The 19,824-nt window shown below is 36.3% G+C and overlaps 1 protein-coding gene across 1 annotated transcript in view; it reads left to right on the top strand.

Moving 5' to 3' along the window:
• NBAS (NBAS subunit of NRZ tethering complex) overlaps positions 1-19,512 on the top strand; it is a gene marked incomplete at both ends in the record, with an annotated part of 159,375 nt that extends 139,863 nt beyond the window's left edge. The window contains 3 exons of the mRNA XM_079550571.1: positions 4,080-4,224; positions 8,138-8,266; positions 19,237-19,512. Of these exons, the coding sequence (XP_079406697.1) occupies positions 4,080-4,224; positions 8,138-8,266; positions 19,237-19,512 (550 nt within the window). The remainder of the gene's footprint in view (positions 1-4,079; positions 4,225-8,137; positions 8,267-19,236) is intronic.
• Positions 19,513-19,824: the final 312 nt, after the last annotated feature.

Below are 19,824 nucleotides of genomic sequence, written 5' to 3'. Positions count from 1 at the left end.
GTCCCAGAGAGATCATGGATGCCCCATCCCTGGAGGCATTCAAGGCCAGGCTGGATGTGGCTCTGGGCTGCCTGGTCTGGTGGTTGGCAACCCTGCATATAGCAGGGGAGTTGAAACTCAGTGATCATTGTGGTCCTTTTCAACCCAGGTCATTCTATGAGTCTATGATCTTTTTTCCTCCACTTAGTTCTATAGGCTTAGTTAGGTATGTTTTGGAATTTTTTTTGTTTGGGTGTGTGTATTTATCGTGTTTAATGAATAATTGTTAAATGTGTTAGAAGGATTTAACCTAAATTTAAATTTAAGCTGCAAAATATAATATTTTGAGTATGAAATGTGTTTTTTTTTCCTACAGTAATAATATATTTGGTATGCAGAAACATTATTGGACTGATCTTTGTCTTTTGTAATTGGTGTGCTGTCATCAAAATGAACTTGAGAGAACTCAAAACCTTAGCAGTTAATAATGCTTCAGAAATGATGTTCTATTCCCATTCTTCCTATCAGTCCTACCACTTCAAGTTTGATTGGTTTAGAAATCAGAAACAACTCTCTTAAGTGTCCTTCAGTATGAGAGAGTAATCATTTTATAAGCTCTTGTCAAATAGACAGATTTTTGTAACTGCCTCTTGTTATACACTGCTGTGAATAATTTACATTTCATTTTAATTATTTTGAATTTTATTAATTCTAATTGTTTTTCTTCAAAAAGGAATAACTCATGCCAGCTGAGAATCAGAGGCTGCGCTGTAGTTATGAGGCCCACCAGTGATCAAAATACGAAACAAGCAAAACAAAACCATTGCAACTTTCTGCCTTCTTTATCTGAACCTTCTGTCACTCTGTTGTCAGTGACAATCATTATCATGTGCTTTTGACAGCATCTTGGGCAAGGCTGCCAGCAATCTCTGCTCTTCTCTGGTGTCTTTTCATCATGCATTACTCGTACTTCTCTCTTTTGTCTCTATTGAATATTTCATGTCAATAGCATTCAAGTGTCTTTACCAGCATAGATTTTATTTTATTCTTTTAATGTTTCTTCATCTGGGTTTCTGAAAAACCAACTTCGGTTGCTCAGTTGGAGTAAAACCGGATCTTTTAAATGAGTGAATGGGTTTTTCAGCAATCCCATTTTTTTAAATCAAGTTGTATTAAGAAACTGTTAAGCAGAGAAGAGAAGTGAAAGCACTTATGCCAATTGTTTAGCCCTGAGTATTAGAATCTTTTTTTGGTCTTACTTGTTTTTTTTTCTGCATCAGAAGAAGACCACTGTTGCCAACTGATTGTTTATTGTAGATGCAATGATATGTGTATGAACTGGGCTATTTTAACTCTGAGTCATCAGAATTCTTAAAATTTTGGCTTTCAGCTAATGGGAAATATTTTATAATTGAATATAAAATTGAGAAATAAAACTTAAGTTTTATGGAAGCTCAGAAGGACAGAGAAGTAAAAAAAAAAAACAAAAACAAAAAAAACCCTGAAGTTTGGATGTTTTTAGTAGCATTTTCACTTCTAAAGAAGATGTCTTCTCTAAGAAAGATCAGTCTGTCACTCTGACAAAGGAATACTCTTCATCTACGTATATAGATCTTGTATAGTTCTTGTCATATCATATTGTGCCATATTGACTGAGGAACCAGTGGAGATGTTCAGTTGTTCAGTCAGCACTTTTAAAAATATTGATATTTGCACTCATGTTATGCATACATGCTTTACTGCCACAGCGTCTCATATTCAGAAGTGATTTTAAGCACTTCATAGAGTCTTGGGGAAAAAAAAAAAAAAAAAAGAAAAAAAGAAAAAAAGAAAACTTACCAGTAATTGAAGCTCTGCCTGGGTCTTTGGAATGCCTACATTCAAAAAGCATTTTTTATATTTGTTTTAAATATTAATAAGAAGACCTGATTTTAGGGGGATCAGAGGCTGAGTGCACTTTTTTTTTTTTTTTTTAACTTAATGGAAAATTTTCCTCTAAAGACATTTTTGGTTTGGTACAAAAAAAAAAAAAAGGCATTCATTTCAAGTTTGTGAAAGAAATCTTAACATGGAAATAGTAGTAAGCTGTTTTTTTTTTTTTTTAAACTATAGTTGAACAAAAGTAACACTCAGAAAAGAAAACTGAATTCTACTTCTGAGTCAGATTTTTGTTGACTATCTTTCTTTTATGTAGATAATGTGTGTTTATTAGTATTCAAAATAATTGTAAGAAAAAATAATTTTTTCAGAAAGTATACTTATTTGTCGGCTTTTATATTTGTATAAATTTTGTATAAATATATATTTATGTCTGATGGTTGACTCAGGCTTGTCATTCACAGGTTTATTTATGGGAGATGCATCTTTCTTGTTATTTCTAACTTTTCTGAGTGTTCTGTTTCTTTCTAACTATTTCTAACTGTGCTTTCAAGTATGATTTCTGTTTTCTGTTTCTAATGGAAAATTCTTTCTTAATGTACTCTGGAGGCAGCAGCTATAAAAATGGAAATTCATGATGACTCTCTGTGCCTTTAAGCAAGAGATGGATCACATAGCAATAGCTATTAATTTAGCCAGTGGCAAAGATGGAGTTGTGCTTTTTTTCTTCTCCTGACCTTATTGGGGGTTCATAGATCAAGTGCATCATGTTCTGCTTGTCAAATAAGTTGGCTTCTTTGAGTTCAACCCTTCATGTTGGAAGGGAGAAGAGCTGTGCTGCTTCCAGCCAGACTCATGGCAGCAGTTTGTTCAGTGACTGTGACTGATGGAAAAGCTCAATTAAGTTGTCAAAAAGAATGAAAATAATGACTTCCATTTAGTTTGCATTCAAAGTTAACCGCTTCTAGAATCTCTGTCTGGGTCTCGTGTTAGAATATAATGACGGCTGCATGTGGATGTTTTTTTCTTAAAATATCTATGAAATAGTAGATATCGGCAGCTATGCTCTCCTGAATTGTCAGACCTATTCCTTGTTACGTGTCAGCAACCAATTTGTTTGACTCAATTTGCTGTTATATCTATTATGTTGCTTTCAACAATTGCTGCTAAATAATACCATTGAAAAGGAGCACTTTCAAAGCACTTCACTGCTCCTTCCCACTTGTGCTGGACAAGTATCTTAATTTACTGTAAGATTTAATTTACTTCAAAACAAAAATTAAAAAATAATCTCAATTCCTTACTTAAATGATTAATGACCAGAAATTGATGGGTGATTTTTAAGCCACTTTTTGTGCCTTCCAAATTTCACTCACAAATGAACACAGTGGCTGTGTTAATGTGGCTTTATTCTTGATCTACACTGCTCTGCATGGATTTAGTCTGTATTAGAGGTGCACTGAAATGGATTAACAAAATTAATTTGTGTTAGCAAAATGGCAATGTGGGTGCATTCCTTCATGCTCTCGTTTAAAAGCTTTGGTCTGCTACTCTTTTCTGTCAGTAGATCCAGTCCTAGCAGGTACACCTGTCACTGCCAAAAGTAGCCAGACATCTCTGTGACCTAGCAAATAGCAGCTGTATGCCAAGAAATGCTCTGGCAATTAAACTTTATAGTAAATGTTGCTTCTGCCGGCGTGCATGATAAAATTTAGATATGTCTAATTTCTGCCTTTGGTTTAAGGCTGACTCTGTTACAATGATACTGAATGAATTTGTGGTTGGTTTTGGGTCCCTCAGTAGGATATTAAAAAAGAATATTGAGTTGCTTGAGCATGTGCAAAGAGCAGTGAAGCAGTGTTTGCTCTGGAGAAGAAGAGGCTAAGGAGGATTGCAGCAAAGAGGGTGTTGATCTCATTTCTCATGTCACAGATAATAGGAAATGTTTTCCAGTTGTTCCAGGGGAGGTTTCGATTGGAAATGAGGAAGAATTTCTCACAGACATGGTTACCAAGTGTTGGAACAAGCTACCCAAGTGTCCCTATCCCTAGAGGTATTAAGAAGATCTGTGGATGTGACACTCAGGGACATGATTCAGTTGAGAGACTCTGTAGGTCAGGCTGATGGTTGAACTTACTGATTTTGAAAGGCTTTGTGTGCGTCTGTGTACGTATATATATTTGTACATACATATTAAAAATCTGTTTGTGTTTTGTGGGCAGATCATGTGCAGAGGATAATCCATGGGTGAAACTGGTTATTGTTATGCTGCAGAGATACCCACCTGAGGAAAAGGACAGTATGGGAAATGAAATTTTGAAAATCTGCCGTTCTTTGTATGACACTAAGTACAAGCTTCCTGTTGAGGTAAGTTTTAATGCGAAGTATCCTGGATATGAGTCCTGTTTTGAGGTCCCAAGTGCCAGAATGATCCATACTGGATCAAGTCCAGTGGCTAGTGACATGATTAGGTGGTTCATATACGTACATGCAGTGAGGCTGAGAGAATTGGAATCATTAAGAAGGCATGACTGAGGGAGATAATATTGCTGTTTTTTAAATACATGGAAGAGGGAATATGTACAGGAGGCAGAAGACCTCTTATTAGGGGTGCTCAGAGACTGAAGAAAATGCAACAGAGACGATTTACATCAAAAATTCTGATTACATGCTAAGAAAAAGTTTTTCTTCATTGAAGTGGTGAAACACTGGAATATGTGCTTGCCTAGTGGAGATGTGGGCTGTACATTGTTGAAAATAATCAGAACTTGAATCACATCTTGGGCAGTTTTTTGAGACTGACTGATGTAAGCACAAGTTAAGTTATGTGACCATTAGAGGTCTAATAGAATCACAGGCTGTCAGGAATTGGAAGGGACATCGAAAGATCATCTAGTCCAGTCGCCCTGCTGCAGCAGGAGCACCTAGATTAGGTCACCCAGGACGCATTCTTTCATGTATTTCTAAAAAGACTTCATTTATGCATTACTGTCAGTGTGGCAAAAGCTGTTAAAAGTGTCAGTAATTTTCTCTTATAACTGTATAAAAGTTGAGTGAGAAATCCTTGAAAATGTGTTGGTGATAAAAATTTATGTTCAAGCAATTACTTTTGATAATATTCTGTCTTCCTTAACTGCGTATGCATGCTTCAAGACAAGAATCTCTGAAGGATAAAATTATTGAAGTGTTTGTACATAAACAATGTATATTAACGAAAATGTGTTTGAGAAATGCTTAATAAACTTCATACAGCTTTAGAGTAGTCCTGTGAATATTTTACTAGGTTGATTAATCCCTTGTAATTGTCTTCACACAATCATAGCCTTTGTGATAAAAAAAAAAAAAAAAAAAAGAAGCTGATGTTAAGATTGTAAGAGAACAGACTGGTTGGGTTTTTTTGTTTTCTTGTTTGTTTGTTTGGTTTTTTTTGAATAGTCAGACTGATTGTAAAACACAACTCCTCAAACTATCACTAAACTGAAACAATGCATCTAATTCACTCATTCCAAATACAAATTCTGGTGTAAGGCTGGTTTCTGTATCCTTGGGACTGGCATAAGTGCATGTAGCTGTTCTTTAGGTGGTGCTGAGTAGTTCATCATGGCTCATAAACTCATTATCTTTTGCATGAAAGTCAAACCTTGCTGAAGTTGAATTTTCTAACTCACTTTATCAAATCAGTAATGCTAATCTCAGTGAAGGCTATTATCTTACAGCAATCAGTTTACCAAGAATGAAATGTGATTTCTGAAGTGAGTTTTTCCTTGAATTCTGTAACTAGTCCATTATTTATTTATTCACTGTTTCTTTTTTCTTCTATTTCTAAAGGACAGGCTGCTCTTTATCAGTCTTATGTAGCCCATCTTCTTATAAAGGGTGATGTCTCTTGATTTATTATTTTTGTGGGTGCTTCAGGTGAATTTTTCAGTCCTAGAAACACCTGTTTATTTATTTATCAAACAAATTTTTCAGTGCTAAATTCTCACCCATTATTATTACTGTTTATCTGGTTGAGATCTTCTAATAAAAACTAAAGCAAGAAAGGTGTGGGTTTTTTGTTTTGGTTTGGTTTTGTTTTTTGTTTGTTTGGGGTTTTTTTTGCATTTTGTTACTAGATTTTTCATAGCAGTGTGTCATTAATCATGATGCCATGTCACAAGAGTACCAGGAAAATAGAGGATGTGTAAACCACTGATAAGAATATGATGCTTTGTTATTACAGCTGCATTTTGAAATGATGCTTAAAAGTGAGGGACAGAACAGATAGCATGCAAAAATTAGTGCAGAGATAAAAAATACCTGAAAGTAGAAGACTGAAAGAGTGTAGTATATTATCTTATGAGAGGCAGAGAAGTGACTTGATGTGGATGTTTCTACAGGGAAAAGAAGCTAATAAAAGGCTCTTAGTTTACAAAGAAGCGTATAACAGGAAGCATGACAATCACTGGAATGTGCTTCTGCTTTAAGGGAAATTATGGGTTCTCTAAATTTGAACATTGTTTCTGGATATCTGGTGTCTCCTAGGCACATTAAAATAAGGCACAAAGATGCTCAAGTACTACGTCTGGTAGCCACCTGAAGTCTAGCAACCTTTCACTTCAAATCTGCTAAACTAATTGGATAGCTAAGTGTGTGTTTTCTTCTGTGGAGGCCTTTATGCCTCTGTGATGAACAAAGCAGATTGCTTCACAAAATGTCCCATTAGAATGCATAACCAGTATTAGAGCATAATCTTGAAACATCTAAGATGCAGACTAAACAGTGGCACGTCATCTGAGTTAAATGCAATTGCTTTGAAAATAAGGAAGTTAATATTGCATTTGCTTGCCGAATGATACAGTTTTCCTTGTCTTAAAGCAGTGCAATGAGACAGCAAACACAGTCAACACCTGCAGCATTGGTCTCCTTCACCTGCTGCTTTAAGTGTGTAGTGTACCTAGTTACATTGGAAAATTTGCTTAGTTTCCTTTTCTTCGACACGCCATCATAAAATATGATTTGGAGTTCTTTTAGAGAGCTTTTTTATGGGTAATTTCTTATGATGCTGCTTCTTTGTTTAGCTTTGAGAGGCTTCCAGGTAGAAAAAGTTACCAAGTATGGTAAAACTGGTGTTTTTTTCAGTTTTTTGCAATTCACAAGTTATTTTTGAAATATTTGAGCATAAGCTCCATTTACTGCCATGGGTACACGTTTTCAAGGAAAGGAGACTTTGTAGAGTGAATCTCTAAGATTGCATTTAGTAAATTTGATGTTATATCAAGCATACTGCTCAAAAGAAATCCAGTGCAATGTGAAATTATCAAAAGTTTAATGAGCATTTGGCAGTTGTGGTTTTTCTAAAAGTTGTAGTGTAACAGAGACCCGTGGATGATTTGGCTGATATTTTCAAGAGGACAGTGTTGCATAATACTCAGAATGCTCAGTGGAAGTTCCCTGTAATGTAGGATATCTCTACTGGGTCTCTGTGGAAAATGTTTGTAGCAAATGAACAGCATTCTTGGAAAAAGGAAAAGGAAATTGTAGTCTGATTTATTGTGTAATTTAATCTAAATGCTTTTTGAAGTGGATAAATCATTGCACTGTTGAGAGAAAACAAAAGTGCAAGTTACGTATGAGAGTTTTTTTGTTTGATGGCTTTGTTTGCTTTGTTGCTAAGCTGCAGTCCGAGATGCAGATTTGAAAACACATGGCTTTTAAAAAGGTTATCAGTCCTTGGTTGCATCAGTTTTTGATCCTAAATTTGTGCTTTTTTATAAAATATAAGAAATTATGTAAAAGAGAGGAAGGTTGAATTGCTGTGCTTTCATCACGTATAGAACTTTGTATTAAGTTTGAAATAGTTTTGCAACAAAGCTTTATGGTGTTGCACTGTGGTATATACTGTTTTTTTCTCTTTGATTTGTTCCATTTTTGCATAATTGAGTCACAGAAGTATCAAAGGTGCCTGGTAAATTTCTTCCTGTGCTTTGCACTATTTCACTGAGCACAAATGTATTAATCCCAGAGAGGGCTGTGATTTCTCTGTTCCTGTTTAAGAAACTCCAGAATGTAATGTAGATTCAGGCTTGTCTTGCCTTAATGTAACAAACACTCCACTTAATGTACATTGTTTTTTAAATCTGTCTGTTCAGCTTTCTAAAGAGTTTCCATCAGGGAGTTCTTTTGTTTCGTATGTTGGTTTTCATACTGCATTTGGCACAAAATTTTCATAAATTTTAGTATGAATGATGATGTTAATATCTCCAGAGATCTTGCTGAATGAGTTTACTTTTATTTTCAGTGTATAAAAGAAATATGCTTGTTGCTGCTTGACCATTCCCTCTTGCTGCCATCCCTAAAACTACTGGTGGAGAGCATGGATCAAGATCTTCACACTATGGCACTGAAGCAGATAACAGCTGTCACTAAGGTATGAGCAGTTGAATTAACCACACTTCAGAGTTTATGGTAATAAATTAGTTCTCTTATCTTACTTACTATCTTGATAAGCAGACTATTGAGGCCCTTATCATTATTAAGGTTTTCCACAGCTATTGTGTTGACAGAACAGTAGTAACACAGCACTCATAAGATCTTTTATATATACTTCAGGTAATTAAAGCTGACGACACTTTCTTTAAATTATCTAGTATGCTATTGCAAGTCAATATGGTGGAACATATATTGTGTTATATAAAGTAGATTGTTATCTCTATGAGGCTGTTCTTGCTCGTTATTTTTTTAAGTGATAAAAGTACTACAAATGAGTTAGCAGTTTTCTGACAAACTTGTCCTGTAGTGAGCTGTTGGAGCCCTTTTGTTCTGTAGAACACATAGATACAGGAATGGACGCTTGGGAATTTTGTGTAATTCTAAACACGTTTTCATTTGATATTGTAGCAGTTTCTGGTGAAAATAGCTAAATAGCACCTCTTCCTTGGACAAGAAGTGAAATACATTACTGTGTATTTCTCAGTTGTTGTGTAAAGTTACACTGTTGTTTTTTGTCTTGTGTGTTTTTTTTTTTTTTTTTTGCAGTTAAGAAATAAAATCTAAAATTGTGGAAGTGAGTTTCCTAGGCAGAAGCATTGTATTATCGTTTTTTTTTTTTCTCCTCCTGAAGTTTGAAACTTCTTCAAACATTTAAATGAATGTGCATGTACAACCTGAAAGACTTGCTTTGATTTGTTAGCTGTGCTCTGCAATCTAGCTGTCTGTGACAAAAGAGGAGGAATGGCTTTTTGTTCTGGCTGGATAACTGCATTGAAGGTCCCCAGAAGTATAGTATTTATTTAAGAAAAACAGTGTTTCTGAAATTTATATCATCTCTTAGAGGACTCGTAAGTTGCATATTAAAGTATAAAATAATAAATGAGGGTCCAGATTGCTCCAGTTATATACATTGCAAGAAGTTTTTCAGATTCCTTAGTTACAACAATCAGTGCAGTGATTTCCCCTGCTTTCACACCATACTCTGTTCCCTAGGGAGGATATTCTGCACCTCACTGTTCCAATGATTCTGCTCTTAGTCTCACTCCTCTTTTATTCTCAATTGCCTGAGGTTTTATCTGCTTCACCTAGGTGTTTCTAATTTGCCTTTGAAAAAAGAAGTGTTATTACTGAAACGTGTGAAGCACCAGCATCACGGAACATAACTGGATGTTTAAAACAGTTGCAGGAAAGGAAGAAGGGCATGATACATGCAGTATACTTCTGCTTGTATCAAAACGTCATTGTTGTAATTAACATCTAGTATGAATTTGAAGTATTTCTTAGTTGAAAATCTCGTTCTAGGGAGAGAACCATATTCCCTGTTACTTACACAAATTAAATACAAAAATTATGGTTTTTTTCCCTCAAAATGCAGATTTCTGTAGTGAGGTTTTTTTTGTTTGTTTGTTTGATTGTTTTTTTTTTTTTTTTTTTTTTTTTTTTTTTTTTTTAACACCTACAGCTGTAGATTTTGGTTTCTAATTGTTTTTAAGAAACAAGATCATCTTATAGAAAAGCATCTGGCCACTCGATGCATCCACTTTTTCATGTATACGTTCTGTTAACCTTTTAAAATTGACTTTCTTGTTAACAGATGAAAGCTGCTGAGTTAGTGACTAGCTCGCAAGCTTCCCAGCAGGGTTTTATGTCTGAGTACATTTTATTTAACTACTTTTCAAGCCCAGTGCTGTGCAGTAGCACCTTCTGAATGGCTGCTAATTGTATTGCTCTATTAACTGGCCTCTTCTTTCCAATGTGCTGCAGCATTCGATTTTTTACATTCTAGTCCGATTAGGTTTTATTGAAGTTTTAGGAGTAGGAACCATATTATCTTCTTAGTAATATAAAACTTAGTACATACACCTATGCATTCCTGAAATTATGTTATTTTTGATTAGGAGAAGGTAGTTTGATAAGCCATTTCTAATTTTTCTTCCTAATTCAATATTAATATGAGCATATACCTCCATGATAATGGTACATAACCTAGAATTCTAAAGCATTTAGCTTTGGTCTTATATTTAATCATAATTCAGTGAAAATGTATTATTGGCTTCATACTATCAAACATAATTTACCCAGTATTTGAACGTAGGATGTGAGGAAAAGGAAGTAGCACAGACTTTTCCTGTATGGTGTAGGAATTATCATTCATTCCTTGTTATATACAAATCTCATATTGTTGCAGAAGTTGGTGTGTTACCAACTACAAGGGCTGCTCTGAAAGTAATGCCTCCTATTTTATTATTGTGGCCCACAACGCCAGAGGTGGATGTTGATTTTGTGACAGCAGAGGTTGAATCTTTCCATCAGTATCCCATTGCATGTTGTTGCCATGTGACAGATGGCAGCAGAGGGGCACTCTGACACAATGGCATCTGATGTGGAAGTGTATATGAAGCAAAGGTGTGTCATTAAATTCCTCCATGTAGAAAAAATGGAACTTATTGGCATTCATCTACACTTGCTCAACATTTATGGAGACCCAACAGTGGATGTAAGCACAGTGAGGAGATGGGTGGTGCATTTCTGCAGTGGTGACAGCAACAGCAGATTGCTTTGGCTGGTGCAGACTGTTATGATTGTGGCATACAGGCTCTTGTTCATCACTGGCAAACATGCATAGCTGATTGTGGTGCTTTGTAGCTGAGAATTTGCTCTATTAAATAGTGTCATTGTGGTCTTTGTATCTGTTGTAGGTTCCATGGTAAATAGAGGCATTACTTTTGGAGCTAGCTAAGTAGAAGTGCATACGTATTGCATTTGGCTATGTCAGTGTTTATTCAGTATAATTTTGTAGGCATAATTTTTTTTTTTTTTTTTTTTTGCTTTTTAGCAGCAGTAAAAGAACTGTTAATGCTTTCGTAAATTTTTTGTAGTGATTTTTTTTTTTTTTTATAGGAAGCCCATTTCTGCTTCCATTAAATAGGAAAAGGACAAATAACATCTGGTAAAGGGAAATCGTAGCTATTGATTCCCTGACATAGCGTAACAACAGCTCACAAACATGACTGTGAGAAAAGTACAGCACTTGCTGATACGATGTATTAGTTAGCCATTTGTTTTATGTTGCTGACAGCTTTATGGATGTTTACAGTTAAAAGGATGATGCTGAAGTGCTGATACTAAGAGTTGTGTAGCTTTTGCCTGTAATAAAACAACCAAGATTTTGTGTAAGCTCTTTTGAAATTGCAGACTTCACTTTTTATTGTGCATCTTTTTATAAACTGCCAATTGCCTATTTTTGATAATAGAAATTACCAGTCTTCCTCTGTTGTGGTATACAAATAATTTTAAAAAATAATTGAAAATGTAAGAAGTTTGCTTAAATAAGCTTATTACTGCCAATGAAACTTAGATTTTACTCTTAGAAGCCAGACTTTTTTTTTTTTTTTTCCTGATAAAGGTTTCCATGTTGTCTGTACACTTGATTATCTTTCACTGATAAAGACTTATACTTGGAACACAGCAACTAAATGTTCTCCTGCCTGTTGGTAGGTATATTGTTAATAAAGATAACAAGAGACTAAAATAATCAGTGCAAATACATATTCATCGTTAGGCTTTAATAGAAAGTGGGACTAGAAAATGTTTCAGTTAATCCAAAATAATACCTGTCTCCGTTTACATTCTATACTTTCAGTGCTGAACTACTGAGACTACCTTTACAAAGTAATTTATTGAAAAATATAGTATGAAAAATTATGAAGAATGTAAGAGATTAATAGAATTTCCAGTTATTTTTCCTGTCTTGTGTTATTGTATGACTACTCTCTTTATACGGCTTATCTTTTAAGATAAATACTGTGAAATTATGTGTATTTTGCCTAACAGTTCTCTCCCTCTCTCATTTACTTTTCTAGGTTTGTTTTAGATCGCTTTATTTTCTTATCTCCTTACTTAATTTGTATTGTAACTAAGCTGACTCCATTCAGAAATAAAATGTATATCATTTTTGCATCCATTCTGATGTAGAGTGAATACTCAAGGAAGTAACAGATTCAGATCTTTTTAGCTGTTACTGTCATCAGCAGCTCTTATTTTTCCACTAGTTTCCATATTTCATAATGCATGGGCTTTTTAGTGCATAAGCTGTGGATAAAACATTGCCTATTGCTGTTACCAAACACTCTGCACACCTACATAAAAAAAACTGTTGACTGGGAATTGCCCAGACTTTGACCTGGCCCTTTCTGTGTTAGGTGAAGGGAACCTTCTGACCAGCTCTTGCTTATCTGAAGTTCTTGCTACAGAGAGATTTTTATCATACACCTGTGGGTATAATATCTAGGTAGGCTGTAACAACAAACAGTAAAAATACTAGTTACTGATATGAGATACAGCATTAGTCCTGGAGAGTAGGACACTTTTTTTTTTTCTTCTTTCATTTATGGTCACTTGAATTTTCAGAGGCCGCAGTGATTACCAGTAAAACTTCCTAGATGCCTCAAGTTACTCTTCCCAATAGGTCAGGAGAGCTTCCACCTGTGGCAAGGTTGATTTTCACCTACCTGTTTAGCATAGAAGGCTGTATAAAACGCGGATTCCCTGACTATGCTTGCCCAGGAGAGCTGCTATATTGGCAGAGCTGAGTGCCTCAAGCCTTAGCCCATTTGCAGTTGGTAACATCATTGTGCTGATGGCAAAGCTCCAGGCAAGCATGCTTAAACCTTACTAATTATACACCAAAAACACCAAGTTGAACATAAGACACCAAATGTCACTCTGATTCAGAAATACAGGTGTCAGCATAGTTGGTTGTACAGCTGCTTCTTGTTTGGTTCATTTGCCAAGGGTGTTTCAGAAACAGCTTGAATGTGTCCTCCCTAAGACTTTGGGATGAAGCTGGCTCCTCCCTGTCCTGCTGAGGATACACAGAAAAAGGTTAAGACTTGTGGAGAGAGAGTGGTCTTCAATTCTGAGCTTGTCGAGGGAGGCCCTGCTGAGGCATGATTTATCATCAGCAGATGTAGACCCTTTTATAAATTTTGCATCAGAGAGATATTTGGATAAAATGTACAAACCCCGTTCTAAGCAGAATGCTTTAGCAATGCAGTGATGGAAATGATGAGTGCATCTATTGCAATTTCATTTTTATGTGGCCTCTGGAATTTTAGATGAATACAGCTTCTAGCAGGAAAAATTAGTCTTATCTTAGATAGTCTATCTTAGATAGTCTATAGAAGTGAGGCAGTCATCAGAAATAAAACTTGAATGCGTGTATCATTAGTGTAGATTTCAGCCAATATGCAAGAAGGTATGTAAGACAAGGAAAAAAAAAAAAACAGGATTTCCTTTCCTTTTCTTCTGCTTGTATCTGTGCACACTGTCTGTGTGAATATTATGCTAAATTTGTACTGTCAAAAGCAACTGAAGAGGAAATGGGTGTGAAAAAGTGAAGCTTCTCCCATTTAAGCCTTTCAAAAGTAACAGGGCTTTACACTAATGAAAAAATTAGCACACTCAGCATGGTAGTGTTGGTAGATAAAAAGATTTTTCTCTGTCGTATATTTTTTATGTTTCACTTTAATATGGTGTATGGTTTACTCTCATGTTTACACAAGATGAAAGGTGGTTATGCATTTATTTGGCAGAAGATGCCTTTGCCTCTGAGATTTGCTTGAACTACAGTCGGCTTCATTCCATATCAGGGGAACAATGTTTTGGGGGATCAGCTGTATCCTACGAGAGCCAGTGCTTTAAGATTCAGTTATGATCATGGGAGAGTAAGGGCACTACATACGCGGGCGGATCAGAAGCGATTCATTAATAAGATCCTGCTTTGCTGGCTGCCTGGAAAAAAAATTCACCTTTTTATTACTAGGATGGTAGAGTTGCTTTGCAGAAATTGTCTTAACTGCATTCACTTTCAAAAAAATTTTTAAAAGAAACTATAGTAAATTTAGAGATTTTGTGTTTTCTATAGGTTAATATTTGGTTTGTATGCTAGGTTGATATTCTTGTAGCCAATGTGTGCTAATTCAAAGAATATTTGAAATATGGTCAAAATTATCAGCAAGCAAAAATAACATTTAACTTATGTGTAAACCTGTACAATTTTGAGGATCAGAAGTCTATCTAGATCAGTGTCCTGGCTCTGACAGAGGGGGAATAATTACAAGTCTAGTGAAAAGTAAAAGCAGAAGAAACAGAATCATAGAATCATAGAATGGCCTGGGTTGAAAGGGCCTTAAAGACCATCCAGTTCCACTCCCCCTGCTGCGAGCAGAGTTGCCATCCATCAGATCAGGCTGCCCAGGGCCTGGCCTTGAATGCCTCCAGGAATGGGGAATCCACAGCTTCTCTCGGCAACCTATTCCAGTGCTTCATCACGATCTGAGTAAAGAATTTCTTCCCCATATCCAACATAAATCCCCATTCTTTTAGTTTAAAATAATTTCCCCTTGACTTATCACTGTCTGCTTATGTAAAAAAGCTAGTCTCCCTCATCAGATTCACTTGGGCACTTTTCAAACCTGTCTGGGTCCCTTTATATGACATTATTTCCTTCTGTTCTATCAATAGCACCATTCAGTTTAGTGTCATCAGCAAACTTGCTGAGAGTGCACTCAATCTCACAGCCCAGGTCATGTTGAAGAGCATGAGTTTCAAGAGAGAACCTCATGGAGCACCATTGGCCTCCACATGGTCACAGAGCCATGGACCACAACCCTCTGGCTGTGACCTTCCAGCCAATTCCTTATCCTCCAAATATTCTACCTTTCAAATCAGTATCTTTTCAGTTTAGAGATAAGGATGTCTTGTGGGACCATGCCAAAGGCCTTGCAGAATTTCAGCTAGACAAGTAAAGACCAGTTGTCCTTTATCCACCAATGCCATTACTTCACACAGAAGGCTGTACGTGTATGTTCTTATTCTGAACTATCCTCACAGCTTCCAGTTATTTTCAGTCATATGTATTCGTGTACTGAGTAACTGCTAGTCATTTTCTTCCTCAGTTTTGCCCAGTTTTCCCTTTGAGTTTGGATGAGCTATTACATTCTGCAGTATCATTTGCCAAAGACTACAACGTTTTTTATCAAAACTGTTGTCTTCTCTTTATTTGGAATCCTGTTAACTTCATCTGAAGCTTCCACTTAGATTTACCAAGGTAGTACAGAACAGGAGTGGCGTAGGTCCCAGGGAATGTGTTAAAAGGAGATGTTTATAGGATCATAGAACCATAGTATGGTTTGGGCTTGAATGGACCTTAGAGGTCATTTAGTTTCAACCCTCCTGCCATGGGCAGTGATACCTTCTGCTAGAAGAAGCTGTCCAGGGCCTCATCCAACCTGGCCTTGAACACCTCCAGGTATGGGGCATCCACAGCCTCTCTGGGCAGCCTGTTCCAGTGCCTCACCACTCTCTCTGTAAAGAAGTTATTATTTCCTTATATCTAATCTAAGTCTCTCCTCTTTTAGTTTAAAACCTCTTTTCTTATTGCTACACTCCCTGATTTCTTTAGACCTCCTTAAGGTACTAGAATTCTGCTATATAAGGTCACTCCCGAGATCCTTCTCTACTTCAGGTTGAACAAGCCCAACACTCTCAATCTTTCTTTGTAGGAGAGGTGCTCCAGTCCTCTGATAGTCCTTGTGGCCTCCTCTGGACCCATTCCAACTGTGTCATGTTCTTCTCACATTGTGGGCCCTAGAACTGAATACAGTACTCCAGGTGGGACCCCTGACATCAGAGCAGAGGGGGAGAATCATCTCCCTAATGTGCTGATCATGCTGCTTTAGGAGCAGCCCAGGCTACAATTGGCTTTCTGGACTGTTGCCATCTTATGTCTCCATCCAGTCACCTGCAGCTAAATACCTTTCAAAGATTTCCCCTTTTACCATACTCTCAGACAGCCTTGAATTCACTTGATCAGTTTCAATCTACTGGGCAATTCAATCTTATGTATGGGCTGTCAGACACAAACAAGAGCATTTTGTCTGCTCTTTTGTTGTGTATAAATACACAACAGTCTTTTTCATGCATGAGTACAGGCGAATTGCTCTACTTCTGTGTTACGTCTGTGGACATCTTCATGTCCATAGTGTAGCTGCAATGTTTTAACGTTTTTATGTTGAAAAAAGATGTACTACTTTCATACTTGTCTCTCTCCAATATGTAGATTTTTAGCACATTAAATTACATTAATCTGTAGGACTTTTCATTAGCAGAATAGTAGCCTGAAAAACTTAATTTAAATTAGACTTCCCATCTGTTGTTATTCTCATTACTGTAATTATTGCTTTTGGTTTATGTCCATAAAATCAAACAGTGAAGTGCTTAGTAAAGCTGTGCCCTACATAGTGGTCAAGAATAGAGCATATGGAGCACAGAGGTGCAGCAGAAGATTTCTCCAACCTCTCAATTTAGAAAAATACTGAAGACTTGAAGGAAGCTGTCTAAGATTTCAATGGAAAGAAAAGCACTTAAATGAATTAATAGAAAAAGTAGTGTGAGGGCAAAACAGCGAACTATCTTCTTGAATAATATAAATAAAGTCATTCTCTTTTTCTGGAAAACTTATAAACTAAAAGGAATAATCATGTGTTACTAAATATGATAAACGGCTGTCTGGAGATGAGCTGCACCTACACCTAGCAGCGGTTATCTGAGGCTTTGTGATTGATGAAATATAGTTTCTTTTCATGCTTTGATATTTAATGTATTCTATTTTTCCCTTTTTTAATTGTATGTATACTGTATAGTGTACATCTTTTCCAGAATAGAGCAACAAATTATTACTGTTTCTTAGCATATACATGGTTTTGATTTTATACTGACTTTTCCTCTCACAGAAGGCAAACATATTAATCAGTCTAAAATTGTTTAGATTCAGTAAAGACCTTTCTTCTAAAAGAATTTGTTATTGCTTCGAAGGAAGTTCTTTCTTCTGAAGTCAGTGGTAGTTTTCTCATCCGTTTCAATACCATGAGCTCCTGATGGTCCCTTATGAAGGCAGTTCCTCTGCATACAAATATCAGTACTCTCAAACAAGGTAACAGAACTTGAGTCTTGTAATGCCATGCGTTTAAGGGAAGGTCACACACCTGATGTGATTTATGCATTGAGGCTCCTGTTTCTTTGACTGCCCCTACAGGGAAACTGGAAGGAGTAATCTCCCACATGACATGGTCCCTAACTGGTGTACATTGTACACACAATGTATGCGTGTGAGAAAGATACTCGCCAGTAAGTTTGGTTTTCTTGACTGATAGATTATAGTTATGTTTGGTCTTTCTGGAAAGTACGTAAATAAGTTCCCTGCAAATTGTTGCTATTACAGAGTAATTGTGGTGGAAGCTTCATGGAATAGAGAATGGCTTTATAAGTCAGAAGCACCTCTTACAGTGTGTGCTCCTGGTAAAGCTAGGGGCGGAGAATGAGTGCTGCCCATTACGTATGAACAAGAGGAAGCAAAGCTTTGTACTGTTTTAGTTTGGACAGAGACAGAGAAATGTCAAATGTCTGAAAAGATTCAGGGTTAAATGTTTTTTAATGATAATTAGATTAAAAATTGTTTAAATTCTCAAGTATTATTGGCAAGTCTTTCAGTATACAGTAGTCATAGCTGAATGGGTCTTCAAGCGGTGCCAGATCACTGGATTATTGGGTTTTTATTATTTGTTGGTATGTGGGTATGAAGTGTATAAGGCATCATTATTACAGAAAAAAGCAAAAAAACTTTCAATATAGGTTTTGTTTTGTATTTGTTTGTTTTTTTTGTAAATGCAAGCATTTATCTACTATATTTGTAAGTTGATAGGATGCAGTCATTAAATTCGGAATTGTCTACTGCTGTTTTGGTCCTTTTTGCATTACTTGCATTGTTTTATTGCATTTATTTGAGCGTCATGACACCCTAACTGATTAAAATGACAATGCATTTCATGGAACCTAGAAAATGCTTTGATCAAAATTAGTTCAAATAGAGTTTAATGTACTCGGTTATTTGTAAACTGATAGACTAGATTTTCGAGTGAGTGTGTACTCTAATGTATCAAATAGCCAGCTTTTCCTGCGGTGTCTCACAGAGATGTGTGCTCCAAATATTTTTTGGAAATATTATTCTGGAAAATCTGCTTGATTTTGAGAGTGCTGTCAGTATAAAATGCGATGTGTCATATTAATAAAAGTGACTAAAATATGATGTGTTCTGCTCTGACCTTCCCCAGTGTGTCCTTATTAATAAGGAGGTAAGTGATGTGGTCCATTCTGCACTCTGGGCACTGAGAACTCAGTGTAAACCTTTCATGTAATCCTACCTTGGTTATTAAGCATTCTTATTCCTTAACTTCATACAGGACAAATATTTATCCTAATGTAATTAAACTGTTAAAGGTCACAGAATCACAGAATGGTTGAGGTTGGAAGGGACCACTTGGGGTCATCTAGCCCAACCCTCCTGTGCTTCAAGTGGAGTCACCTACAGCACACTGGGCAGGATCACATCCAGGCAGGTTTTGAAAATCCCAAAGAAGGAGACATAACCTCTCTGAGTAATGTGTTTCAGTGCTCAGTCACCCTCACGGTGAAGTTTTTTTCTCATATGTACATGGAACTTCCTGTGTTTCAATTTGAGCCTGTCGTCTCTTGTCCTGTCTACCACAGCAATAGCGTGGCCCTATCTTGATGATACTCGCTCTTAAGATATTTGTACTCATTAATAAGATCCTGCCAGTCTTTTCTTCGCCCAGCTAAACAGGCCCTGCTCTCAGCCTACGTAAAAATACATCTGTATGTGTTCAGAAGTATGCAAAGTATGTATTGTTGTTATTAATCCATTCAGAGTTGTGTATCATCTTGCTTTCAAGGTCACACTGTGCAGTTAGAACAGTCATAGCATGTTCTGGTTGATAGATGTATCTGGTAATTCATTTTTAATTACTATGGATTTTTCATTCTTTGTAGGTGGATGATTCCAATTGTGATGCTGAAATACTTTCCTTGCTCCTCAATGCCAAATTGGTGGTAAAGTGCATATCAACTGCCTTCTATCCTCACCTTATTGACCACTTGCTGGCTAACCAGGCAGAAGGAGGCTGGGATGTAGAGGAAATAGCAAAACAACTTAAAGAAGCAGGGTTCAACGCAGAGGCAGGATCTCTCTTGCTGTCTTATCGAGGAACTCATCCTGCACTCAGGACTTTTACTTCTGCCCTCCAGACTATTCAGCATTGGATTTAATAATGTTGGATTTATTGATTTGTCTGGCTTTACTCTGGAGGCCTTCTACAAAAGGGAGAAATTGTTGTTCTAGTAACAAAATAACAAAGTTAGCTATCGTTACTTATGTTTTGAAGAAAATGCGAATAGCACATTTACAGTGCAGTTCCATATACCTCTAATGGTTTAAAAAAATTATTGGTGTAGACAGTGTAATTGTGTAATACAACTAGCACAACAGTGAACCTGATAAAGTTTTCTTACCAGAGAAGAATGTTAAATGATTACACTTTGACATGTAAATGAAAGGTTAGTAATCTGATGGGTTATATA

This window comes from Tetrao urogallus, assembly GCF_951394365.1.
Source record: "Tetrao urogallus genome assembly, chromosome: 2".
NCBI classification, from domain to species: domain Eukaryota; kingdom Metazoa; phylum Chordata; class Aves; order Galliformes; family Phasianidae; genus Tetrao; species Tetrao urogallus.
This window is presented reverse-complemented; position numbering and strand designations above follow the sequence as displayed.